Source organism: Momordica charantia (assembly GCF_013281855.1).
Source record: "Momordica charantia cultivar OHB3-1 chromosome 8 unlocalized genomic scaffold, Mcharantia_2.0 BLBB01000008.1, whole genome shotgun sequence".
Taxonomy (NCBI): domain Eukaryota; kingdom Viridiplantae; phylum Streptophyta; class Magnoliopsida; order Cucurbitales; family Cucurbitaceae; genus Momordica; species Momordica charantia.
Window position 1 is genome coordinate 29219017 of NW_028275166.1, and position 26843 is coordinate 29245859.

Sequence of the window (26843 nt, forward strand, 5' to 3'; positions counted from 1 at the left end):
GAGTGGAAAAGTCAGAATTACCCCTCTTTGAACAGTATTGGGTTAAGATATAAATGGGCCTTTAATGGGCCATTTCTCTTTATGGATATTGTGAGAATGAACGGAAACTGGCCCAACGATTTCTTTTAAGAGCCCAAATGTATTTCTTTGTGTTGGTCAGCTTGAGCATAGTTGGCTGGAGGCGCATTTCTTATTATTTCACCCCTTAAAAATTTCTTGCATGCGTATAAATTTATATATAGTATATTGTATAATTCTTTTCCCTTTTTTTTATATTAAAGTATAGAAATTTTATTTGGCGTGGGATAGAAATGATTACTAAAATTCACTAAATGTTTAAATCAGTGTTTTTCTAATAACTCTCTGTTACTAAATATAAATTCAAACTGCTTGCAACAAATATAATTTAATACAATATATTATATACAAATTTTTATGTGTACATGAGATTTTTATGTGTGAAATATTAAGAAATAGGATCCGTGTCAATATATCTATTGTAAACTCTTTGGTTTAGCCACATTAGAACAAATGCTGTGTGTTCAAATTTCCACTCCATCTGTTGTACTAAAAGAACACTAGAAGCGGTAGTAGTTTCCTATGATTTGGACATGGACATGCCATCTATTTCTTTTTCAAATACAACATGTGGAATTGGAGGATCAAACTCACGAACTCTTGATTTGAGGTATATTTCGATTATTGATGAAGTATACTCTTGCCCCTGTGACATCATTTCACTTCAAACATCAAACATTTTTTTTCTTTAATATTACACTTCAGATGAGAGTAAGATATATAGTATAAAGAATTGTGATTTTCGAGAAAAAGTATAAAGAATTGTGATTAAATTTGTGATTTATGAAATTTTGATTTTGGGTTTAATGGTGCGTGCAAATGCGAGCGAACAGTGCCATTTTCGGTACGGCGAGCTCTAGTTTTTGGTGGGAAGAATAGCAGAGCAGCACTGCGTCTCCATTTCCAACTGAGCTTCGAATTCGATCGACAGAAATTAGAGAAGGATGTTGTTTCAGGTGGGAGGGCAAGGGACTCGTCCCACCTTCTTCGAGATGGCCGCCGCTCAGCAGCTCCCCGCCAGCCTTCGTGCTGCTCTCACCTACTCCGTCGGCGTATGCTTTTCTCTCTCTTTAAACCATGTCTTCAATAGTTTTGATTTTATGCAGTCTCCCCGTGGACTCCAACCCTGGAAAATTTTGTCTTCGTGCTTGATTCCTGGCGAATTTATACTTTATCTTGATAGTTATGTGTTATCCGCGCTTTTGTGTTGTTGTTCAGTTCAATTATGTTCATAAATTATGGGTTTCTATTATATTGAGAATGGGTTTTTTTAATTCCCCCTTTTCATGCTCTTGTATGGTTTTGCTGCCGTTTTTCCTCCTCCTAATTTTGTATAGGCTATAGGGTTGGTAATTTCTTGAAAACTTATGTGCTCCAGGTTTTTGGCAGAAGACGTTTGGCTTATGTCGAGAGTGTTTTTTGATTGACGATATGTTGTTTTTCCAACTATTTACAACTGGTCATTCATCATCTACTTCTTCAGATAAGATACTATTGCGTTGCGAGCATGGAAATGTAAAAATGAGAGGAGGAGAGCCTCATCATGAGTTAAGTTACGAAAAATATTTTTAATTAGCGTGAAAAGAACATACCCCATAGCTACAGAAATGTAATGGCTGGTGCAGGTTGTCTAATCATTGCCTTATTGATTGGTCTCCTATCGCATACATGACTGTGCACATTACGCGTTCTTTCATACGGTTGTACGTCGTTTCCTTATTGTAATATATGTCTATATATATATATTTGTGTGTGTGTGTGTATATATATATATATATTTATTTATTGTGAAATCCTAATGCTTGAATTCTTCTAATTTGGTGAAAAATTTTCAGGTTTTAGCTCTAAGAAGACCATTCTTTCATAGGGTGTTAGACTACGAAGATGAATTCTTTGCTTTGCTAATGCTGGTTCTTGAAACGCATAGCTTACGAACAACAGGTGAATGATGTCGTTCTCATAAAGCACATGTTTTAAAATTGTACATTTCTGTTCTCGTCTATTTGTACCTAATTGTTATTCATTTTCTACATATTCTTCAGATGCTTCATTTTCAGAATCCTTGTATGGTTTAAGAAGAAGAGCCGTAAATATAAAAGTAAAGGAAGATGCTCGGTCTGTCCCTGGTGATGGCATTCAACATAGAGGATTAGAAAAGCATCAAAAAGTTCTTTCTGTTGTTTTCTTGGTATGATCTGATTCTTGTTCATTGAGAAAAGATAATGAGGAGGCAGCTATCGTTACATTCTATAAAACTTTTGTGCTTTTGACATTGATGCGTTTTAATTCACTTTGATTATCTCCTTGGAAAATTTAATGTTTTGTACCTTGTTTCTCCCTCTCTCACTCTCTTTATCCATCCACCATCCATCCATTTATCTAACCTAGTTGGTATATGAGTGCGTTAATCACTACCTGTTTAGCTCAGCCTTTTGTGTGAACTTCCCTCACTAGTCGAGGGCATTTAGATGCTAAGGTGGTATTTGGTATGAGATCCGAATTCTTTTTAGTTTTTGGAAAGAGGAGATACAAATAGTTATTTTTGTGTAACATATTGCCCCATATAATTTCAGATGGGGTTTTGAGTATAATTAAGTTTTCATGGACAGAGTTTAAAATGATAAATGATTTTGTAGTCTTTCTCTTCATCAGACCCAAAAGATTCCTTATCTTCTATGATTTTACGTCTTGTGCAGTCTTCTGCTTTCTTCCCTCTTCCTCCTTCATTGGTTTTCCTTTTCGATTTTTTTCACTTGATGAATTCTGATTTGAACTGAACCCAAGAAAATTCTTATTGCTCTTCTTCTCTAATTTTTCCTTGCCCTGATATATGCATTAGCAATAAGGTAGTCCCTGATTTCTTTCTCCTGTTGCAACCTAATCCCTTGTAATGTTGATTTGATTACAAATTGAATTGGGACCTAAGAAATGCACTCGATTTCTATGCTTCATTTTTTGTATCCCTTGCCTTTTGTCCTTTCATTTATCTTAATGAACATTCGTATTTTATCATTAAAAAAAGGAAAGAAGTTTTGTTTCTTTTAGAAGGCTGTCTTATTTAGCTTTTCCCTAATGAATTGTTTTATGGATTTCTTCCAGCATACTCCATATCTTAAATGATCAATGTGTTAGATATCTGATGTTTACATTGTATCAGTTTTCTGCGCTGGAGCTGTTTTTTTGTATGCCCTGGTGTATATATATATATATTTTCATTTCTCCTTATGAAAATTCAGTTTCTTATTAAAAAAAACATTGTATCAGTTTTCTTTTCTGGTTTTTCCTAATCAAATTTTTATGACTTTCTTGCAACACACTGCGTGCTTAAAATTATTAATACAATGAATATCTAATTTTCAGGTTGTATTGCCTTATTTCAAGTCAAAGTTGCATTCAATTTACAATAAGGAAAGGGAAGCCAGGCTTCAAGCGAGTTTATGGGGTGATGATAATGAAAGGTTTGATAATGCTGAAATTTATGATGTGAGAGGGGACCTCGTTGTGCCGACCAGAGCTTTGAGAGTTGAAGCATCAGTAAGAGCACGAGTCATAAATAAATTTCAGAAAATTGTTGGTGCTTGTTACCCATGGCTCCATGCAAGTAGTGAAGGTATAAATACATTGCATCCTCAAGTTTTTGTGGCGTATTCTTATTTTGAACTAATAAATTTTGGAAATTTGTGAACCACGTTAGAGCTTGGATTATCATAGGTCATTTGTGAAGTTTAAGTCTAATAAATAGTTGATGGGTTCAGTTTGGAAAAACAAAAGGTATGGAATTATTATTATTTTTTCTATTTTCTTAACCATCTATAGGGTGGAAGATCAAAAGGTGTGGAACCTTGACAAGAATTGACTATTCTCTGTTAAATCCTCGTTTGCTGCCCTTTTAATTTTTGCCATCCCTTCCCCCAGTTTTCAAAGCCCTTTGGTAGCTCAAGATGCCCAAGTATTTTTTTTTCCTCTATACAATCTTTTTAATCTAAGACAAACCCAGGGGCTAGCCCTTATTCTTCTTTGTTCGCTTTGCTCTGCCCCTTTGGTTCAGGCTTCTGGAAGCATTTGTTATGAGTTGGGTTCAGTGTAGGTCAGCCAAGGCTTTTGTGTTTCAAATCTTCAAAGGTCAGAATTTCCATTACCAGAAGTAAACACTTTGTTTTAACCCTTGTACAACAGTTTTTTTTGGATAGTCTGGTCTGAGAGGAATAAAAGAGTTTCTAAACATGAGGAGAAGACTAGAGATATATGATTTTCTTCTTGTCTACTTGGGCTTTTAAGTCTCCTTCTCTCTCTTGGCATACACTCTTGCGGGTAACCCCTTTGCAAAGGAAAAAAGTTCCTTCAGATGCATTTTGTACGGGCTTTAATGTGGTCCACATGAATGGAAAGGAATCACAGAATTTTCCAAGACAAGGAGCTTCATTTTGACCGTTTTTTTCATTCTATAGTTTTCTTGGTCATTACTTGGTGTAAATGCTCCCCTCTCTTTCATCACTACAGATTTTCAACATTGATATCCAATTGGAGAGGTTTTTTTGTAACTTCCATGGATAGGGTTTTCCCCTTATTTCGTATTAATAATTTCATATTATCAATAAAATTGTTTCTTCTAAAAAAGAAATAAAGAAAAGAAAAGAGCCAATATGACCGATGCTCTTTTGGATTTTCACCACAATTTGTTTTTGAAATGTATATTTCATTATGTCTATTTATTCTAGGACTCCTTTTTGTTGTTAAAAAAAAATCTGAGTGTCTTCACCTGTTTTTGTCTATATATTTATGTTTTGAGAATTCCATGCAATCATTTATCTTTATTTGTGTGCTTCTTGGTGGGCCACAAACCACAAAAAAATTCTTTTATAATTACAGTTTACATATAGCAAATGATTGGAAAGCTGGGAGGTTGATCTCTACCCTCAGCCTTTTAGGTTGTCTTCTCCTTTTCTCAAAGAGTTTTTTGAATATATTGTTCCGTTTCTTATTAAAAAAAAAAAAAGAATCTGTGTGGTGTGTCCATGCCCATGATTCTTAGCTATCAAGAAAAGAGCCAATATGACAGATTCTCTTTGGATTTCCACTACAATATATTTTTGAAATGTTGCTATTTTCTTCTGATTCACAGTGATTAAAGGTTACATGTAAATTACGAAAGGGCTTTAAGATTTGCATGTCCTTCTAGATTGTTTCTTATGGTTCATTTATTATCCAACCCCTTGAATAATATCATATCTTTAGACTTTAATGAAAGTACTTTGTTTCATGTAAGAGAAAGTAAGTTCTTTGTATTTATTTGTAATGGTACTTCTTGAAGTTTTATTTGGAATAAAATATTGTTACGGTTGTCTATATTTCTTACTCATTGTTATAAACTCTCCTTAACATCATTGTTTAAAGACCACCTTTATGATAATGCAGGCCTATCATTTGCTTATCAGCTGTTATATTTGTTGGATGCTACTGGATTCTATACAATTGGACTGCAGGTCATTGGAGTTCATGTCTGTCGGTCTACAGGACAAGAGCTGGTAATTCTGTAACTATTTACTGTTCTTGAAAATTTTTAAGGTAGTAACTCTTTTTAGTAGAAATATAATAACCTTCTTTATTTCATGCTAGTCTTGAATACCCTTCTCTCGAGATGTTCTACACATAATTTAATCATGGATGCTTGACAATTCATTTATTTGATTTTGCAGTCTTTGTATAGCCTCTGAATGAAAATGACATGTATTTGATTAGTCTGTTATATATTTTATGTTGACAACTACTGAAATTCAATTTATATAATTTATGACAAGTTTCAACATAATAGTTGTTGCATTTCAAATATTTGTTCTGTTATTAGATTAAATGTATCACACATTGGCATCTTTTTCCGCTCATTAGTGCTACAAGATAGATAACATTCAAAGTTCTCTATCCCATTATTTTATGTATTCATTGTTTTCTTTACCCTTTTTGTGACACAAGGTAGATGGACACATCGTCTAGAATTTCAAAGATACGAAGCCATGAGCGTGAGAGACTACGTGGTCCTCCTTGGTTGAAGGTACAACTTAGATAATTTTTGGTGCACTTTTTTACTTTTTTACCTTTTCACCTTCTCATCATCATTATTATTATTTTTGGAAGAAAACAACTTTTCAATGACAGTGTGAAATGTGTTACAAGAGTTGGGTGATATCACCCAACCCTTGGGAGCTTACAGACAATCACTTGATAGGATTCAAGATGAAAGTGGAGTATATTGCTTAGGAAAAAGGAATCAATTACAATGGAAAATACAATTCATTTCATTTATTTAACTTAAGAAAAAAGACTTCTTTTTTTTTTCCTTTTTTTTAATTGTTGAATCCGAAATAGTTATAATATGTTTCATATCATGAATTTTAAATTTTGGCAATATCCGCCAATTCTTGAGTAAAGAGACTGGTTGACTAATTTTGGGGGTTGATTTGATGACCATGTTACTTTGTTTTGTTGGCTGCTTGGCAACTTGTTTTTCTTTTTAACAAGATATGAACTTGAATTAACGAAAGAAAGCAACGTAAAGCTAATAAAATGAAAAGAACAACCAAAGATGTGTAAAAAGGCAGGAGTACAAGAGAATAAAGCTTTGATGAGCCAAACCCTAAAATCTTGACAAATTGAACTTGTTACTACATCAGATTTTCAACTGCATGTGTCTATCTATGAATTTTGTGGATGCTAGTTTAACAGTGGTCCTCTTCAACTTGTAGCATCGATTTCATCTTTTCTCTTGTTCAATATGTATGCTTAAAGGGCATTTTATTTATGCCAACTACATTACATGATGCAAAACAGGCAATACAAGGAGGGATCCTCACTTGTTTGTACACGATGCTTGATTATGCACAGACTGGACTAATTGCAGCAGTATTTTTCTTCAAAGTGAGTGCTTTACTTATCCGATACTACATATGATACCTTTAAGTATCTGTTTGAGCATAATAATTTAAACCTATTATTTCAATTTTGTTCTAACTGTTGTCTTGTCATCCATGTTTTTTGTGCTTAGCAAAGGAAGTAGAAGAATTTTAAGTATATTGTACCAGTTGTAATATGATGATAGGGATTTTAACAATCTCTGCTTTATGCATACAAAATTTTTCATGGAAAATATTTGTATCAAGCAAGTTTTACAAAGGAAAGGGATCAGAATGGTAAAAAACTTCAGCTACTCTAGGCATCAAATTCTAGACATTTTTTAAATCAACCATTCTATTATATTAGAATTGTGTCTCAGATCAGTTTGAAGATTTCTTATTTACTTCTACAATTTGTTATAATTTTAGGGTAACAAAATTAGTTATAGTTTCTATTCAATAAAAATTTTTTCTTGTACGAAAAATATATAATTTTAATCAATAGCTTGCTTTTATTAATCCCGAAATTCAGAATTATTTTTTGTTCGCCCACTCACAGGCGTTCACTCTAATTAGTGGTACAAAAGAGATCTTGGATCTTTTCATTTTTATTTGAGAAGTTGTGTTTTGAAAATGAATAAAGTTCAACACTGGTCAAATTCCTATAAATGTAGGATTTAACGCGTGAATATATTATTTTAGCATGCGTTGATGAGATGAATTGCATATTTGATCATTTTTTCATTGCATGACGACTTTTACTCTTGATAGATGATGGAGTGGTGGTACCAATCTGCTGAGGAACGAATGTCTGCACCAACTGTATATCCCCCACCTCCACCACCTCCTCCTCCAAAGGTGAAATAATTTTTGCTTCATTGAACTCTATATCAGAGGGTTTTGAACTTTTTCTGGTTTTTGAAGTACTATTACCTAAAAATTATACAATCCAACTCACATACTCTGTAAGATGCAGGAGCATGGGTATATTTGTTCCGTCACAATAAAAAGTTATTCCAAATTAACAATAATTATTAAAAAAATTTCAATAAAATACTTTTGTATCATTAGTAACTACTCCCTTTGCTCAATCCTTCAAATTTGGAAGGCCTTCATGATATAGTTTCCTTGGGGAGGGGTTTCCTCTACGTGTTGCCCTGACTTCATTCTTTTTTGTGATTAATACATATCTCTTGTTTCCTATCAAATAATAATAATAATAATAATAAATAATTCAATAAAATATATATATATATATATATTTTTGAATAAGACGTTAATCCTACCCAAAGGCCAAATATTTGCAAATAAGATCCCATTCATGAAAAAATCTTTTGTTTCTTTTAATCCACACTTCCCACAAGATCGCAATTAAGCCATTCATCCATATCTGCTTCTTGCAATCCTTCCAACTATGACCAACAACCCTAGAAAGATGAAATTTATAACACTTTTTGGAAAAGGAAACTGGCTTCCAAATGCCTCCAAAAATTTGTCCCACAGGGAAGTCACCAAGCAGAAAATAAAAAGATGATTTGAATATTTTCCGTTCCTGCCTAGTACATATGCAACACCAATTCGAGCCAAGGACTGAATAAGGATTTCTCTTCTGAACTTTGGACTTGAGACAATGCAAAACCACAACCTGTAGCATCCTTTTTTTTTCTCTTTTTTTTTTATAAGAGATATTTTATTGATGGTATGAAATTACGAAAGGTGGGGAGGACTCCTATCCAAGGAAAATTACAAAACACCTTTCCATTAGGAAATGTGGGAAGAAAGATTATAACTATGCAAATGAGATTACATCTATATAAAGCCAAAAAGAAAAGTTTGTCTAAGAAGCTATCAAAACCACAACCTGTAGCGTCTACTTGTCTTAAAAAATATGGTGGTTTCTTACTGTCCATGTGGACCAGTGTTCTTTAAGGCACGAAGCGCACCAAAGTGTAATGGACCTTTGAAGCTTAAGCACATGCCGCACGGGCCTTTTTTGTGAAGCAAGCGTGCGTGCGTGTGTATATATATATGTTATATATAAATAACTCATATTCCACTAAAAAATAATTATTGAGATAATTTTACTTAGTTGCTGCCTTGCTAGAAGTCAAGATGCTTCAAGTGCAATGTTTAAAATATTGCTTAAGAGAGAAGATTCCTTGTTATAATGCTTCATGGATGATAACACCAGTCACCGTATGAGATGGACACATCTTAGGCAAATAATGTACAAAAAAGGTTACACAAAGAGAGTAATTGAGAGAGTAGATTTCTCCTTTTGGACCCTTTCTATTTGGTTCTCCTAGAACACCCTCGCATGCAACAAAACTCCTACAAACATCTCCAGATACTGTTCCTTGAGGAAACTTGGTTACATGGAAAAAAATTTGTGCTGGATAGGAGAAGTGCCAAGAAAAGTTTATATCTTTAGCCAATGGAATTTGTGAGAAAACTTAGTAGTAGAAATTGCTTACCGCAAGTGAATAGAGTACACGTCGGTCGGTTGACATCAGTTTTAAGCTCAAACTGACACCGACAATTGACAGATGGGTCTTTGTTGGTTGGAGCTCAGCAGTTTTGGAAGGCCTACAACATTGCTTGATCGAGTACATTGATGGTTGGTCGGTTTTAAGGAAGATTGAGCTTCTGGCGGAGTAGTGAGAGAAAAAGGAAAAACCTTGTGAGAAGGAGACAAGAGCAAAGAGGAGAGAAGAGAAAAGGGGAGAAATGTAGAAGAAGATAGAGATGAAAGAAGAAATGAGGGGAGAGGACGAGAGAGAAATAAAAAAAAATTAGAATACTAAACATAAATTGATAAATATATATACAGCTAATATTATAAAAAAATATAAGGAAAATCCAACACAAAAAACTGATTTATGAAAGGGAGCTAATGGCTGCTGTACTAGCTATTAAGGAATGGAAGCATCATTATTGGGGAGACACTATAGTTAAAGCAGTGCATGTCCAAATGGTTAGCCGAACTTTTAGGTTATGAATTTAATATTTAGTGTCAACTTTGTTTGGAAATAAATGTGCCATATTTCATACAGCTATTTACTTTAAAAAAAAAATTAATAATTTTCATTTAAATACTTGTTACTGATCAAGTATGTTAAAGATTTGAAACTCGTTTAAGCATTTGGAAGTAAGTGTTGTACTGACTATTTTCTGTCGTAGGTGGACATTAGGATGCAAGCAAAATAGAGTTTGTATTTGGTAATTTACTGGGTACATCGTGTTTATGCTTTTCATGCCAGATTGCTGGTTTTTTTATTATCTCGTCTGCTTGGCACCTTGTTTTTTTACAAATATATATTTGTATTTGTGTTCGAGGGTATATATGTTCAAATGGTTACATATGTATTTCCCATTCAAATACGAGGTCTAAAGTGTTGTTATTAACAGGTAGCCAAGGAAGGGATTCCACTACCGCCCAACAGAACAATCTGTCCTTTGTGCTCAGAGAAACGAGTTAATCCATCCGTCATTACTGTATCTGGCTTTGTATTTTGTTATACCTGCATCTTCAAGTATATCTCACAGGTAAGCTCTTAACTAATGTTGTCTCTAAACATTTATTTAACGAAGTTTTCCATAGTTTTTCTTTTTCCTATAGGAATCTTACTTGATTGGCTTAATGTATATGAAATCTTTTCAAAGCAAGCAGACTTATATTTTGATCCCCCCTGTGGTTCAATTAACTTACTCTAGGCAGAAAAAAGGCCCTGAAAATGTAAATAGTAGCAAGAGGAGGTGCAGTTGGTTGTTTAGGGTAAAAGCACTAGAAAGGGATTCTCATTTTATTTATATTTTGAATTTGATTCAATCAAGAAAATTAGCTACCTTTCAAAATTAGAGCATTTCATCCATTGCGTTAAAAGAATAGTTTCATGGATGGAAGCGGTAGAGAAGAGACTAGAGGGTTTGCAATTGAGGGTAGCTGTAAGGTGGAATTTGTGGACGAAGGCAAGTAGCAATGAAAATAAAGTTTGAGGGAGCAGGGTATGTGGCGCCCCCAAGGGGCAGTCCAGTTGGCAAGGGCTTGGTGTCTCTTGGTCATACCGGCTTAGTGGTCTCAGGTTCGAACCTTCTGATGAGCTTAATACCAAAACTCCTTGATGTCTCTCGGCTCCGAGCCTTGGGGGGGGGGGTGCATGTGCCCTTGGGTATAGGGGAGCAAAGCTCCGACTCCCCGTTATTAAAAAAATAATAATAAATAAAAAATACAGTGGTATGTGGCGAGAAAAGGATGCAAGTGCAGGCTACTCTTGTGCAGGTTGGAATGATGGATGAAGCTCAAACTGTCCCCCCGAGACATCCATAGCTACACTACAACCTTGTCTTTGAATGATGGAACATGAGGAACAAATGAGGGTGGGAAAGTGGCATTAAATTGAAAGGATTGAGCGAGAGAAGGGTTAGGTGAACAGAGATATGAATTTTTTGGGATGAGGAAAGAGTGAATAGGGACAATGTACTTCACTCGTTGCTTGGTCCCGATTGAAGACCATATTTTTATTCACTGTTCGATTGCTTCCAAGAGCTGGAACGTGCTGTCAAAGGAATTTGGTTTAGCCTTTTGTATGCCCAGATCAGTAGAGGAGTTGCTGTTTGAGGCCTTGCAGGGGTGGTTTCTAAAAGGTAAGTATTTTTAAAAGGTAAGTCAAAAACCCTGTGGAGCTGCGCGGTTAGAGGCCTTCTTTGGAGTTTATGGAAAGAAAGAAACCAACATGTTCAAATCACTACTTCTATGTGGTGCCTAAATCATAGGAAATTCTTTTGTAACTACAGCTTAGCAATGCTTATGCAAGATGGGAAAGCGGTCTTTGTATTAGGCTTTTGGGAGGGGGCTCCCTCAATCCTTCGCCCCTAGTTGCTCTTGCCTTTTGATTAGTGATTAGTGATTAGTGATTAATGCATATTCGTTTCTAATAAAAAAGAAAAAAGAAAAATCTTATCGAACAGAACTTAAGGAAGTGAAGAGAGATTGGTTGGATGATATGACGAACTCTTTGTACCCCCTTTTTGGGGCTTGTATGTTTGAACTATTGTTACTTTTCATTTCTTCATGAAAAGTTTAGTTTCTTGTTCAAAAATACTATTTGTGGACTCGGGTGAAATATCATCTAACCGTCGTAATCTTGTGTTGTTTATGTTGGCATTGGATCAGTATAAGCGTTGCCCAATCACGTTAATGCCTGCAAATGTTGATCACATCAGGAGGCTCTTCCATGATATGTGAAGAACCCTAGGAACACTATAATGCAAGGATTGATGGCTGCCATCTTCTCAAGGATTCGGTAGGCTTCTTCTTGTCAAACCTTCAGCTTGAAGAGATAAATTTTACACTCGTTCATTATGTAGTTAATTATATACTTGATGGTTGAAAATGTGTAAATTATAGATTAAATGGACTAGTCATTGGTAATATGATGTTTTCAAGGATTATAATATCGATGGTGATGGAAATGTTGAAGTCTTAATCTTAGATGGATGTATCAATAAGATATTGTTGAGATATTCTTGAAAGAATTATTGAAATCGATAATCTTTTTAAGAACTATTTCTATTAATATAGTATGATTTTACACTAAGTTATAAATCTTATCGTTGTATTTTTATTTACATTGAAACTTTTATTGACATCGTTGGCACCACATTTTTTAATATGTTGGAAATGTTTATTATCTTTATATTCTCTCGGTTTATGCTTTATTATTATATAGTTTAAAAATATTTAACAATTTAAGGCATATGAATTTATATATATTTCTTCCTATTTCTAGAGAACAAGAAACCATGTCTTATATTATTATTATTATTATTTTTTTAGAAAAACTAACAAGAAAAAAAAGAGGCATAAAAAATTCTAAAAATAGAATGTCATTGAACAAAATTTATATATTTTTTGAGTATCAACGATTATGTGTGTTTGAATAAATTGTATATTAGCTTTCATCGAGTAATCAAACTTCCTAGCAATTTTGGATATTAATATAAATAGATTGAGGAGTTGGTTTCGTATAAGTTTTGAAGTCATTTTTTTGAAAAGAGATTCAAAATCGTTAGCTGTCTATTTTCCTTCTCTATTTGAGGGTTTCCAATAATATTTAAAACGCAATATATATTCTAGTCTTTAAATTTGAGGGTTTTCTAAAACAATTTGGTTCCTATTATTTATTTGTTTTAATTTAATATTACATCATTTTTTAATTACACATTTTTTATAGTGAATATGGATGTTCAAAAAGCTTGATGACCCGAAAAATCTGATCGACTCAACCTAAACTACATAGTTTGGGTTGGATTACAGACATGTAATATAGTGAAGGTTAAAATTGGTTAATAATAGATTTCATTATGATTTTACTGAATTAGTAGAAATGGAGAGAGGAAAGTTTATAATTTCTCTTCAAAATTTCTAAGAAGTTGGCAAAACTTTTGATCTTGGTAGGGAATAACCGAATAAATTATTGCTAACTTATTAAGTATCCCGTCAAGTAAGCTTATTATCAACCAATTTTGACATTCATCTATGAGAAGGATGATATAATTGAAAAATGTTAAAACGTATGAGATTTGGTTGAAAAATGCCCCAACAGATTAAAACATTTATTTAGTCTAATATTATTTTATTATATGATTTAGGTAACATTAGAGATTAAAACATTTATTTAGTCTAATATATATTTTATTATATGATTTAGGTTAAATTACACATTTGGTGATTTTTATAGTTTGGACAAAGTTTCAATTTGATCCCTATGATTTTAAAAGTTCCAATTTGATTCTTATGGTTTGGGCATAGTTTTAATTTAGTTCTCATGGTTATATTAAATCTCAAAACTACCGAGGTCCTAAATTTTGTTTTACCCACTTGAAAACCTCTCTATTTCCTTTTATTGTTTACTAATCCCTAAACGCTAAAACAGACTAACTTAAACTCACACAGTTACGCAAATAGAAAACTGCCACTCGAAAAAAAAAACTGTCAATGTAGATATCAGTATGAACAATTTGTGAAGTTTGACTAAACCATAGATATAAAATTGAAACTTTTCAAACCAGAGATTAAATTGAAACTAAACCCAAATATACCAAGACGAAATTGAAATTAAGTCCTAATCATAAAAATTAAATTAAAACTTCTAAAATCATGGAGACCAAATTGAAACTTTACCCAAACTGTACCGACCCAATTTAATTCAACCTATAATTTAATAAAAATTAATCCTAATATAAATTTTCTTTTTTGTTCCTACAAATATAGTTCAGTGGAATAAGGCATCTATTATTATACCAAATGTAGATCGAGCTCAAACAAAAAAAAATATAATTTTTCTCTTTTAAGGAAGGGGGAGAATTATTCAATTTTTTGACAAGTCCCAAGTATTCTAGATTCAATGTCTTGAAACACAAGGAGAATTAATTTGTTTCCATGAACTTTCCTTTGTGACTTTTTCTTCTCACCCATATACACTATTCTCTCTCATATATAAAGAGAGCTTTTCATCAATGAAGTTCTTATGTTCATTTGTGGCCTTCTCCTAATATATTTTTTTTCTTTGAGAGAGAGCTCCTTTTATCAGCTAGAAAAGAAGACAACAATTATATTCAAAAATTAAGGTATGCCTAACTAAATTTTCCATTATTTATCTTTTATTTTTAAACTTCTATTTAATTATGTATATTTACGATGCCAAAGTTCAGCATAGCTAGTAGTAATTGACATATATCTCCAACTAAAAAGTTGTGGGTTCGATCCCTCACCCCTATCCCATATGTTGTACTAAGGAAAAAAAATTATGTATTTTGTGATGATATTCAAATGGAAAATGTTAGAGAATATAAGCTAGACATGAGATGTTTTAGTTTTTCATTTAGGTGCTTGGAAATTAAATATGCCTAGCTAGGAAATAGTTTGCTAGTAATTAGTATTGAGAAAGATTAATAATGATTAGCTTAGAATAATTAAATGTCTAACATAAGAAATTAGGGAGAATTGTTTCCCTTAAATTTGACCAGTTGTATAAACTTTCACCTTAAAACTTTTGATTCTATTAAATTTAACCCTTCAACTTAGATAAATGTTTTATTTTACTCACTTTCGGTTAAATCACTCACTAATTTTGACAAAAAAATAAAACAAATAAAAATTCTAAAATCTCGCTAATCTTATGAAAATAAAGCTTTGCATAAATTTAAATTTGATTAATAGGTACAAAATCGACCATTAAATAATATAATTCCGCAAAAACTTACAAATTTCAACCGAGAAAAAACAAGTTCTAATGTCGATTTTTGTTTGTCACACTAAATATATGGTTATACATAATTCATTTGACATGTATGAGTGAAAACCTATAATAGGGTTAAAATTTCAACCAACTTTTAAAGTTTAAAGTGAACTACAAAGTGATGAAATTGGGAGTTTTAGGTAAATTTATGAGTTTTTAGGATTAATGAATTCATAATCTAAGATGAATAAATCCACGTACTAAATATAGGTTCGAAACCACCACAAATTAATCCTCCAAAATTTGCAGTGGGTTGTGATATGTTTTCAAGTGGCCTATGGTTGGACATGATCATTGAAGTCAATTTTGCATTTAGGTCCCTGTCTTTAATTTGTTGATAATTAAGCCATTTTGCACTATACTTTGACCAATTGTTATCAATTGTGAAGGACAACTATGAGTTGATCAAAACAACTCATTTACCCAAAAAAAAAAAAGGTCAACCCTTTGGGTCAACCACCATGCTTTAACTTTAGTTCTTGTCATGAACATTGATTGAAAAAAATATATTGGTATGGAAGACATGATCTAATAGAGTTAATTGAAATATAAATAAATAATAATAGCGATTAATTAAATTTGGGACTGAAAAAAAGTAAGATTAAAGCTAAAGTGTAATAATTGGTGTGTGTTCTCCAATCAAAATTTGTAATTCGTTAAATTTTATCGTACCTGGTTACGATCCGACGTAGGAGAGGCATCATTTTATTTTAATTTATTTAATAGTATCAAGTTCAGGATAGTGTTTAAAGTTTAGAAATTTAAATGTGTCTTAGGGTGCTCAAAGTAAAAAGTACGTTAAGTTTTAATTTTACCTTTAGTTTATTTTAGGTTAAAATTTTATTTTGTTACTTAGACTTTCAAATTTTATTTTGTCACCTAGACTTTCAATTATCAATTTTAGTTTTCAAACTTAAAAAAATATATACATGATTACCTTTTTGGTATTTATTGTTATTCTATCATTAATTATTACCAAGACCGATGATGCTAAACTTTAAAAAGTCTCCAATAAACTATAGACTTTGAATGTCAGTATAGATTTTTGATATTTGAATTTTGTGTCTAGTAGATATCGGTTTATTTTAAACTTTTTTTTATTGTTTTTAATTATGAGGCTTATTAGATACGAGAGTTTAGAAATTTATTAAATATTATTTTAATTTAAAAACTTATTATATATAATATTGAAGGTTTGATGACTTATTAATTTTTTTTTAATTTAGAGATTTATCTTTTTTTAGTACAATTTAGAGATTTATCAACGCACCTGTAACTAAACAGGTAGTGTAACTCATTTTAAAAAGTTTAATAACTAAAATAAATATTTCAAAGACTACTACGAATTATTCCACTCCAACTTGTAATATACATATACATATATATATTAATTAAAGATTAAAATGAATGTTTAATAAGATATTTTAAGAGATTAAGAAAAAAAGAAGAAGATATTTTAAGAGGCCGAACAAATATCTTCTAGTTCTTGTGATATTTTAAATAGTCAGATTCAAATTTGGCGCGATTGGAATGATAGCGTGACGAGAATGAACTGAAATTGAATTCTCACAGGGATTACTCTGTAGACGCAAGTTTGACGGAGGAGAAGGAAATGGAGATTTGTTCAACCGCCATTGTTGGTCCAATTGGGGAAAGAATCACCAACTGCATGGTGGATCCCGTTTTCCGGCAACTGGATTATCTGCTTCACTTCAGAAGCAACGTGACTAATCTCAGAGATCAACTGAAGAAGCTGGTGGAAACTAGAGATTTCGTTCAGCATTCCGTCGACTCCGCCAAAAGCAATGGGGACGAAATCGAAGGTATGGTAGTCGAATGGCTGAGTATTGCTGAAAAGTTCTCTGAAGATGTTGATAGGTTTTTCAATGAGGCGAACGGCCGGAGTCTGCGATGGTGGAATATGCCATCGCGGCATCGGTTCAGCAGAAGAGCTGTGAAATTGGCTGTGGAGGTTGTTAAAGCCATTGAAGAAGGGAGATTTGAGAGGGTTGCGTATCGTTTGCCGCCACCGGGGATTTTTACGGTGAAGAACAGTAAGAAGTTCGAAGCCTTCGAATCTAGGGTTCCGATTCAGAAGGAGATAATCGAAGCGCTTGCTGATGCTTATGCGAGCGTGATAGTGGTACATGGGATGGGGGGAGTGGGGAAAACCACACTAGCTGAAGAAGTTGCAAGATTAGCCATAGAGTGCAAGCTTTTCGATGCTGTAGCAATGGCGACTGTGACGCAGACGCCAGACGTGAAGAGAATACAAGGGGAGATTGCTGATCAGTTAGGGTTGAAATTTGAGGAGGAAAGTGAACGAGTGAGGGCCAATCGGCTACGCCGAAGGTTAGAGATGGAGAAGAAGGTCTTAGTGATTTTGGATGATGTCTGGGCGAAGCTAGATTTAGAAGCAATTGGAACTTCTGGTCATCACAAGGGGTGTAAGATACTTGTAACATCCAGAAAGGACGATTTGTTCTTTGACGATTTTGGTACTCAGAAAAATATCAAGATCAATGTTCTATCAAAAAAGGAAGCAAGGAATTTTTTCAACAAGATGGCATGCGATTTTGTGGATTGTAATGATTCTGATCCTGAAATGGAAGCCGTCGCTACTGAGTTGGCAGATGAATGCGCTGGATTGCCACTCGCTCTTGCCACAGTTGCACAAGCATTGAAAGGTAAAGGGCGGCCGATTTGGAATGATGCCTTGCAAGAATTGAAGTTTCCCGGCCAACCCAACAACTACGGGGTGAACAAAGAGGTATATTCTTCTTTGAAATTGAGTTATAAATCTTTAGATAGAGATGAAGCCAGGTCACTGTTTTTACTATGTAGCTTATTTCCAGAAGATTATCAGATTAACATCAAATACTTGTTGATGTATGCGATGGGTCTGGGGCTATTAAATGGCATGAGTTCTCTAGTGGTGGCAAGAGGTAGAATACTTTCTTTGGTTGATGAGCTCAAGACTTCTTACTTGTTGCTGGATGGGGCTGATAGTGATTTTGTGAAAATGCATGACATAGTTCGAGATACGGCTATTTTGGTTGCATCTAAAATGAAGTCCAAATATTTGGTAAGACATGGTGTTGGAGAGAAAATGTGGCCCCCAATAGATGAGTTCAAAGATTACACTGCAATCTCGCTAGGCTGTAGCGATTTCACTGAACTCCCAGAATTTACATGTCCACAGCTTAAGTTCCTATTATTGGTTGGAAAAAGAACACCTCTGCGATTACCTGAAAGCTTTTTTGCAGGTATGCAGGAATTAAGAGTTTTAGATCTGACTGGCTTATGTATAGTACAGCTTCCATCATCGATCAACCAACTGGTAAACCTTCAGACATTGTGTTTAGATGACTGTGTTTTACCGGACATGTCTATAGTCGGGGAACTGAAAAAGCTTGAAATCCTCAGCCTGAGAGCATCTGACATTGTTGCACTCCCAAGAGTAATTGGGCAATTGACCAATTTGAAAATGTTAAACTTATCTAATTGCTCCAAACTCAAGGTGATCCCTGCAAACCTTTTATCCAGGTTGACAGGGTTGTGTGAGCTGTACCTGGACAATAGTTTTAAACTTTGGAATGTAGGACACGCCAATGAGGGAAATATAAATGCAGGGATTGCTGAATTGAACAATCTACCACGGCTGACCACTCTACATGTCCACATTTCGGATGCCAGAATTCTACCAAGAGCCTCGCTTTTCAGAAATTTGATTGGTTATAGAATACTGATTGGAGATGGTTGGGATTGGTCCGGAAAGTATGAAACTTCAAAGACCCTGAAACTCAAGCTTGAGAGCAGCTTTCAGAGAGAAGATGCAATTCAAGCACTACTAGAGAATACTGAAGATCTGTATCTAGATGAATTGAGGAGTGCCAAGAATATCCTATTTAGTCTAGACCACAAAGGCTTTCCAAAATTGAAGCGATTGCGTGTCCATAACAATGCTGAGATTGTGACTGTTGTTAACTCAGAGAATATGCAGCATCCACACAGTGCATTTCCGTTGTTGGAGTCCTTAAGTCTAAAAAATCTGGCGAACCTTGGATTGATATGTCGTGGAACACTTCCACAGATGTCCTTCCGTAACTTGAAAAGAGTAAAAGTTGAAAGCTGTAGTAGATTGAAATTTGTTTTCCCACCTTCCATGGGTGGAGGCCTTGTCCTTCAAAAGCTGGAAATTAGTGAGTGCCCTGTGATGGAGACAGTAGTTTCCATCCATGATGATAAGATGGATGAGAAGAACATGATTGAGTTCCCTGAATTGCGTTCTCTGATACTCCAACATCTACCAGAGCTTATGGGTTTCTACTGTCATGAAAGCAGCACAGCAGTGCCTTCAACTAAAGTGGATGCAGGTCATACAATTTCCACCGTTAAGCCTAGTTTTCATCCACTTCTCAACAAAGAGGTATGCTAGACTATACTACTTCCATTATATACCTTTGTATGGCTTTAAAATTTAGAATCAGTCATGGATGATATAATTACTATCTAGTAACCAAATCAATGGACTCAAGCATTGATTTTCTAGTATCAGGATAGGCTAATTCTTAGACGCCTGTCACATTGTCAGTATTTATAAATGTCACGGTTCATAAATATTTTTTTAGGTGAATCCTACCAATCTTAAAATAAGATGATAATCAACATGAAAAGGTGAGTCCAAAACTATTTGATTACTTATTAGCATTTTAGGAACTTTACCTAGTCAATTTTAACTTCAAAATTTTAATTTCATCAAATTGAACTTTAAAATTAATAAGCGGTCATATTAATATCTCAATTTGTTAGTACGTTTTTCTTTTGGAGGGTCTGTCTAGTTATGAGAAATCTTGTGGTTGAATGAAGCTATTTTGGTAGGTATTGATTCTAAAAAGTAATAATAATAATAATAATAAAGTAAGCTATCTTTGTAGCCAAGAGCAATTTTAACCGTAAAATTTTCATTTTTTACCTGTCATATTAACTGCATTGATCAGGTTCTCTGTGTTGGCTTCTGTTAGGTCATTTCTAACGATTTCAAGTGTTAATTGTTTGTCGTAGAGGTAAAACAACATTTATCTTCTCTGTAGAAAGATAAAAGAATACACTGGAATACGTTGAAGCAAGTTTTTCCCTTTTTGAATAATTTTTTAAAAATTAAACCCACTTCATTCTGCTCCCCTCGAACTCATTCTCTCAATATATTCACAGACTGTTAAAAGCTTTTTTACTCTATAAATGTTTTGCAGGTTTCCTTCCCTAAATTGGAAACATTAAAATTGCACGCTTTGAATTCGGGAAAGATTTGGCAGGATCAACTTCCAGCTAGCTTTTCTGGCGTTAAAAATCTAACTTCTCTGAGTGTGGAGGGCTGTGCTTCAATCAAATATTTAACGACAATCACTATGGCAAAAAGCCTTGTGCATCTTGAACGTCTTGAAATAAGTAACTGTAAGTTGATGAAAGATATAACCATTTCAGAAGCTAGAGATCTGGGCAGCCATTACACTACCCAATCTATTTTTCAGAACGAGGTACAATTTCAACATGTTGATGCTCTCCATTCTAGATGATTTTTCCTCCTAAACTTAGTTCCTAAATTTTAAGAATAATGTTTGCTTAGTCCATAATCTCGAAAAAAATTTCAATTATGTCCCTGATCTTTAAATTATACTTTTATTTATTTTCTGCCATAGACGCGAGGAACAGAATGCAATAACATGCCTATAGATAAACTTTTTTTTTTCTTTTTAGAATGAGTAGATAAACATTGATTGGTTTGACATGACACAATAAATGAATGTTTTAGATACATGTAACAACTAGACAACAGATAGGTCAAGATAAATGATTTAAATTAATACGTCTAGATGTCTACTTTGTCAAGATATGCGAAATTAGCTAATATTGGTCTAATAATCATGTCACCTCAATATTCTATGAAAGGACAAAAGCATGGCACCATGTGTGCATATAGAAGTACTTTAAAATTTAAGGACATATCAATATTCACGAGGTTCCATCTCAAAATCAATTGACAATGAGAGGAGTAGCTCACTTATATTATAAACTCTTGTTAGGTCCCATTATGAGATCCTTAAAATGACGTAATGATTTTTTGTTAGTTCAGAAGCTAAATAGATGGAATAATCAAAACTTGAGTATATATATATATATATATATATCAGTAATCAGTACTATATTTAACCTTCCCATAATATTTTGATTTTTGAGCAAGAGTGACAAACCGAATGACATAACTGCAGAATGTTTTCCCAAGCCTTGAATCTCTTGTAATCTCTCGCATGGATTCTTTGGAGACACTATGGGACAAAGAAGCTACTTCAGGAGCCTTCTCAAAGTTGAAAAAAGTTGACATCAGACATTGCAGAAGACTGGAGACAATCTTTCCAGATTACATGCTCAACAGACTCACAAACCTCGAGAGGTTAATTGTTACAGATTGTAGTTCCCTGGTGGAGATATTTCAGGTGAAAGGTTCTGTTAACAATGGCGACCAGGTAGCAGCCATGGCAGCTAACCATCTGAAAGAGCTGAAGCTGCTTCGTCTACCTAAACTAAAGCATATATGGAGCTCAGACCCACACAGATTCCTAAGCTATCCATCTCTGCAAGTTGTGCATACAATACATTGCCAAAGCCTGGTAAATCTCTTCCCAGCATCCATAGCTAAGGATCTCGTACAACTTGAAGAGCTTAAAATACAGTTCTGTGGAGTGGAGGAAATTGTTTCTAAAGGAGGAGGAGAAGATGAAGATGTGGCGTTTCTTTTAACTGGGCTGACATCGTTGCATCTTTGGAATTTGTTTGAGTTCAAGAGGTTCTATCCGGGGAAATACACTTTGGACTGTCCATCGTTACAGCTTTTGGACGTACGCCATTGCAAATCATTCAAGTTACTGGAAGGTGCTCTTGAAAAATCATCACCCCCTGCTGATGAAAAGGTATGTTCTTTCTCTTTACTCTCTGTATGTAGTTTAGTTCCTTTTTCTGGCTCAAAAGTTGGAGGCCAAAAGCATTTTTTAAATCGAAATCTCGTATTTCTAAATTCTCATCACCCCAAATTTTAGTTTAAATCTGATGTTAGTCTCCATCTTTATACTTCTCTCATTTCTGTCTTTAAACTTTCAAATCATTCTAAAAAACCATTCTGGTTAGAACATTTATAGTAATTGACAGTAAGTGTAAAATGCAAAGACTATCTCCAAGTTAGAGTGACCCACAAACTTTAATTGTAAAAATTGAACTCTCATTCTTGTACAAGTAACAAATTTGAATCCTACCACCATTAGCCAAGTTAAAATCTCCATGTAAAAAGTTCTCTTCCTCTTTCTTGTACTTTTTTCTTTAAAAATTCTATCTTTCTTTCTCTAACACATTACACCCTCTGGAAAAATCCTCTCTTCCCAAACTTCGAATCTAACTCCAGCTACTTTTTCAACTTGGTTTTTCCATAAAAGTTATTGCAATTTATTATGTAACTTATCTTCCATCAGATGGAAAATTTAACTTGGCCAACAGTATGAAGCAATTTTGTCACTTATGAAGAACAAGTATTATACAACTTAAGAGTAGTCCGTATGCAAAAACGACATACACCATGCATTTGTTGCAACTTCCTTACTGCTCATTTTTATAATCAAATACAACTGATTGCATCTGATTCATTATGATTCAATCAACAAGGTTGAAGACGATCAGTCTTCCAAGAAAGAGCAATTAGAAAGACGAGAATCAGATGTGTTGAATGAGATGTCCACAAGCAAGAAAGAAGAAAGAACAACCACCACAGCGCAAGAGGATACAGTTGAAGCTGAGTTAACTGAAATAAGAGCTCAATTACAAACTCTTGTTATGGGACAGAATCAAATGATGGAACACTTGGCCCAACTTACAGCAATTGCTCGTCAGACTGCCTCAAGGTGATTCCTAATCCTCTCTCTCTCTCTTTCTATAATAGTACAATCTTCACTTGAATGTATAGATTAAGGTTGTTTTCATAGAATCTCCAATGTAAAATATTAAGGCCTCGGCTTTGAAGGCTTATAAAGTTTATAAAATTGATTGTACATTAATTTGAAATTTAAACAATGTAGGCAGAAAGTGGAACTATTTTTACATTGCTCAAAAGTCCATAGAAATAGCTACTCAGGTTGAGCAAAGATTCAGTGGAGTTTCACCATTCTTATTTCATTAGTAAAATGTATGAATGTTTTCTGAATTTTCTGTTTAGTTTAATCTCGTCTGAACTCTCTTAATCAGTCAATCAGTCAAGCAAGAAATTTGAATAGGGATTCTGAATAGGCCCTTATCTTAGCCTTGTTCGTCCGATTAATTGTCCTAAAGCCAAGGTCATTTCATTAAGTCAAATTGAAAAAGGTCGGATTTGTCGATAAGACAATGGAAAGGAAAATTGGACCAATTCTAGACTTGAACACGACTTCCTACTTGCTCAAAAGCGACTATACGAACCAATTTGGTCCCAACAAGATGAAACTTTAAAGATCAATAGGACTGAATGATCTGATTATAAAAAACTAAACTAAACAGAAAGAACTACCATATAGTAAAATGACATATTAAACCAAACAGAAAGCTAAATGTAGGAACCAAATGCAAACATCCACAAAATAATCAGATCTATATTCATGGAAAGGAAGAACAACAAATCAATTGTGAGAATAGTTTTTATGTGGGGTGGGACTTGGGAGATTGAATTTTCACTCCCATGAAAATAATTGGTGCCTTATCCACTAAGGTATGCTTGGATTGCCTGATGGTGAAACAATGGCTTGGAGCAGTACTTTCTGATGGAAATGCCGAGTGCGTAGAGGACTGTTTATTTGATAGTAATGCATTCTAGAATTTCCTTACTTTTGATCCATAGTGTGTAGATAGCTAACTTACCAATGACTATTATCTCGACATTGCCTTCTAAACTTGGGACCGCTGTATACCAATGGGAAGATACAGATGACTTCTTTTAAAGAGAATGAAACATTAGCATAAATTACTTACAAAAGGATAGACATGTTCATGAGCAAAGCAAACAACAGAAAGAACTAATAATTATTTACTTATTTCTGCACATTGCTTTTTACATCCAAAAATATATTTCACTTTTCCAAGGCAAGTTGAAAAGGAAAAGACAATTTATAAAGCAAGACCACACAACAATATTCTAATTAGAGACATACTAAACTTCAGCAGAATTTGATGCCAAAGCCCTGTCCAATCTTTCTAGAAATGGAGTTGAATTCCAATTGACCCTCTCATCCTGAAACCACAAACAAACAAGTTAATATCACTGCATATTGGCTGGAAGATACATTCAAAAAGATATCCAAATACCTCTCGGTTTTTTCTAGCTGTTTTCGTCGATCCCGTGCAAGGTGATGATGAGCCTGGATTGAAATCTGCATCCTGTCTTGTATGACTCCAATAACTCCCAACAGTACCTATAATCGGTGTCTCCTCCGGACTCCGACTCCTCGATCGCCTTGGAGTCGAAAATGCAGAGAACTGTCTAAGCTCTTCTAGTGTCAATGCTCCTAAAATTGGCCTGTCTTCATAGCTTTTGGCTGAATTTCTAGTCCACATAGGTGAGTTTCCAATTGAGCTAGAACTACTCTTGGATTTTGGTGTGGTATCACATTCAATCAGCCAGTTCGAAAGGCTGGTATCTACCGCGATCTCGTCCTCTGCAGGCTTTGAATTGCTATGATTTTCTTTCAACTTTCTTAACGGCCTTTTAGGAGTAGGCTCCGGACTGATGGGCACATCATAATCTTTTTCTGAATCGATATTCTCCTTCTCTAGACGAACTGGTGGCACCGTTTTCACTCTTGCAGCATTCAAATGAGTAACATTCTCAATTGGGGCAAGAACAGAATCGGCATTCCGGTTCTGACATCCCGTCTTCTGGCCCGGTGAAGCCTTCTCAGGTTGAGTACCACAAGAACAATGGCTTGGAGCTGGACTATTAACCTCATTCTCTCCAGCTTCAACTGCACAAATTTGTTTCCTTGAACCTAATGACAAAGAAAACAGAGACTCTGAAGATTCCTGCTGAACAAATAACTCACTTCTTCCATCACCATCATCTTTTCTTCCTTCTCCTTCATCTAAAAGATCCATTTCCTCTACACATTCGTCGTCGTTGCTGTTTCTGCAATCTGCATACCTATGATTCAGAGGCAAAGAAAATGCAGTGGATAAATTCGAGCTTCCTCTCGGTTCATCATCTTCCAGCCCACTCTTCTCCTCCTTTTTAACCTCATCCAAAACATTTTCAACATCCTGAGTAGGAACCACTGCATCATCCTCAACAATCGGGTCAGAAGTTTTCTCACCACTGTGACACAACTCAATCTGCTCTCCAACTTTCTCTCTACGCATCAAAAAAATCAGAGAAATTAACCCTAAGTAAAGAAAACTACAATAAAAAACTCAAGTTGTAACGCAAAGATCTTACAGAGAATCCGCATTTAGGCTAACCGACGACAGTTGCGGCTCTTCCTTGGCGCGATCCAGCGGATGAACAGCTTCATTAGGTTTAAGAATCTACAGAAAAACACAACCAAAGACTTCAAATTACAGCGACCATTGGGAAACAAGAACAAAAAAGGAAACCCACAGAAAGACGAAGAAATCAAAAGGGGGGTTACAATTACATGATTTGAGGACGAGGGGGACTTTTTGGGTTTCCGGCGCTTGGAATGGCGGAAACAAGAAGCTAGAAAGCAACCCATTGTTGGAAGAATCGACGGAGGATTTGGTTTGATTGAATGGAAGTGGGGTTTTGGGTTTGGGTTTAAAGGATTTTGATGAGTGTGAGAGGAAATATGACCGTTGGGAGCGTTGGAATTTGCTTTATTTTCGGCTTCATTCATTGGCTTAAGTATCTTTCAAGGAGCGTCAGCTCAAATATAGTCAAATCTCAAACATTTTTGCTCTACAAAATTAGTCAAATACATATATTTTTTTTAATTTTAAATTTAGATAAAATTGGTTTACAATATTATTATTTTTATTTCTAATAATTAATTTTAGGCTAAATTGCACTAACCCATCTTTGAAGTGTTGCCAGTTGTTATAAATTCATTTCTAAACTTTCACATCAAACAACAAATCCTTAACCTTTTAAAAATTAAAAAATTATACCCATGGATTTTCAATAGTAAAAATTAAACTCCTAAACCTTTATAGACGACAATTTGACCTCATAAACTTCTAATGCTAAAAATTAAACACTTAAATTAAAAGAATATTGAATCTATTTGAAAATTCACTCTTAAACAACCTTCCCAATTCAACTAGTCCTGCTGGTGCTTTGGTGGAGGCGGGGCACCCCACCAGTCGAGATCATCATTAGAAATCAGACAAACATCGATTAGAGTAATTAATTAATTTTCCTTATCAACATGAAGAAGAATAAGGTTATTCACACCCTGCGGATTAGTGAAGACAGTGTCACTAAAATAAATATTAAATATTGACAGGATCCTCTTTTTTTTTCTTTCCAATAAAATTTATATAAGTAAAAACTCATAAA

General features: G+C 34.3%; 3 protein-coding genes and 1 long non-coding RNA gene across 5 annotated transcripts; 2 read left to right on the forward strand and 2 right to left on the reverse strand.

Annotated features, from left to right (window-relative positions):
* The first annotated feature begins 870 nt into the window (after positions 1-870).
* On the forward strand, positions 871-12562 carry PEX12 (peroxin-12). Of its 2 annotated transcripts, XM_088127861.1 has the most exons (11): positions 882-1130; positions 1457-1781; positions 1914-2019; positions 2121-2266; positions 3439-3688; positions 5494-5603; positions 6053-6127; positions 6904-6990; positions 7737-7823; positions 10374-10511; positions 12139-12562. In XM_088127861.1, the coding sequence occupies exons 3-11, from the start codon at positions 1983-1985 to the stop codon at positions 12208-12210; spliced, it is 1002 nt and encodes a 333-aa protein (XP_087983987.1). In that variant the 5' UTR covers positions 882-1130; positions 1457-1781; positions 1914-1982; the 3' UTR covers positions 12211-12562. The 2 variants fall into 2 exon arrangements, with proteins under 2 accessions (XP_022149920.2, XP_087983987.1); XM_022294228.2 differs by lacking the exon at positions 1457-1781 and having other exon boundaries at positions 871-1130.
* Positions 7740-9724, reverse strand: LOC148209904 (uncharacterized). Its single transcript, XR_015792936.1, has 2 exons — positions 9440-9724; positions 7740-8165 (listed from the first exon to the last, which is right to left on the reverse strand). It is a non-coding gene; the product is annotated as an uncharacterized LOC148209904 (long non-coding RNA).
* Positions 12563-14498: 1936 nt separating the features above from the next.
* LOC111018222 (putative disease resistance protein At4g27220) lies at positions 14499-23380 on the forward strand. Its single transcript, XM_022294233.2, has 5 exons — positions 14499-14594; positions 16838-19694; positions 20518-20802; positions 21535-22233; positions 22976-23380. Exons 2-5 carry the CDS (start codon positions 16878-16880, stop codon positions 23213-23215), a joined length of 4041 nt encoding a protein of 1346 aa, XP_022149925.2. The 5' UTR covers positions 14499-14594; positions 16838-16877; the 3' UTR covers positions 23216-23380.
* An 887-nt stretch (positions 23381-24267) lies between these two features.
* Positions 24268-26156, reverse strand: LOC111018155 (uncharacterized). Its single transcript, XM_022294118.2, has 4 exons — positions 25963-26156; positions 25764-25852; positions 24641-25679; positions 24268-24566 (listed from the first exon to the last, which is right to left on the reverse strand). The coding sequence occupies exons 1-4, from the start codon at positions 26038-26040 to the stop codon at positions 24486-24488; spliced, it is 1287 nt and encodes a 428-aa protein (XP_022149810.1). The 5' UTR covers positions 26041-26156; the 3' UTR covers positions 24268-24485.
* Between the last annotated feature and the right edge of the window lie 687 nt (positions 26157-26843).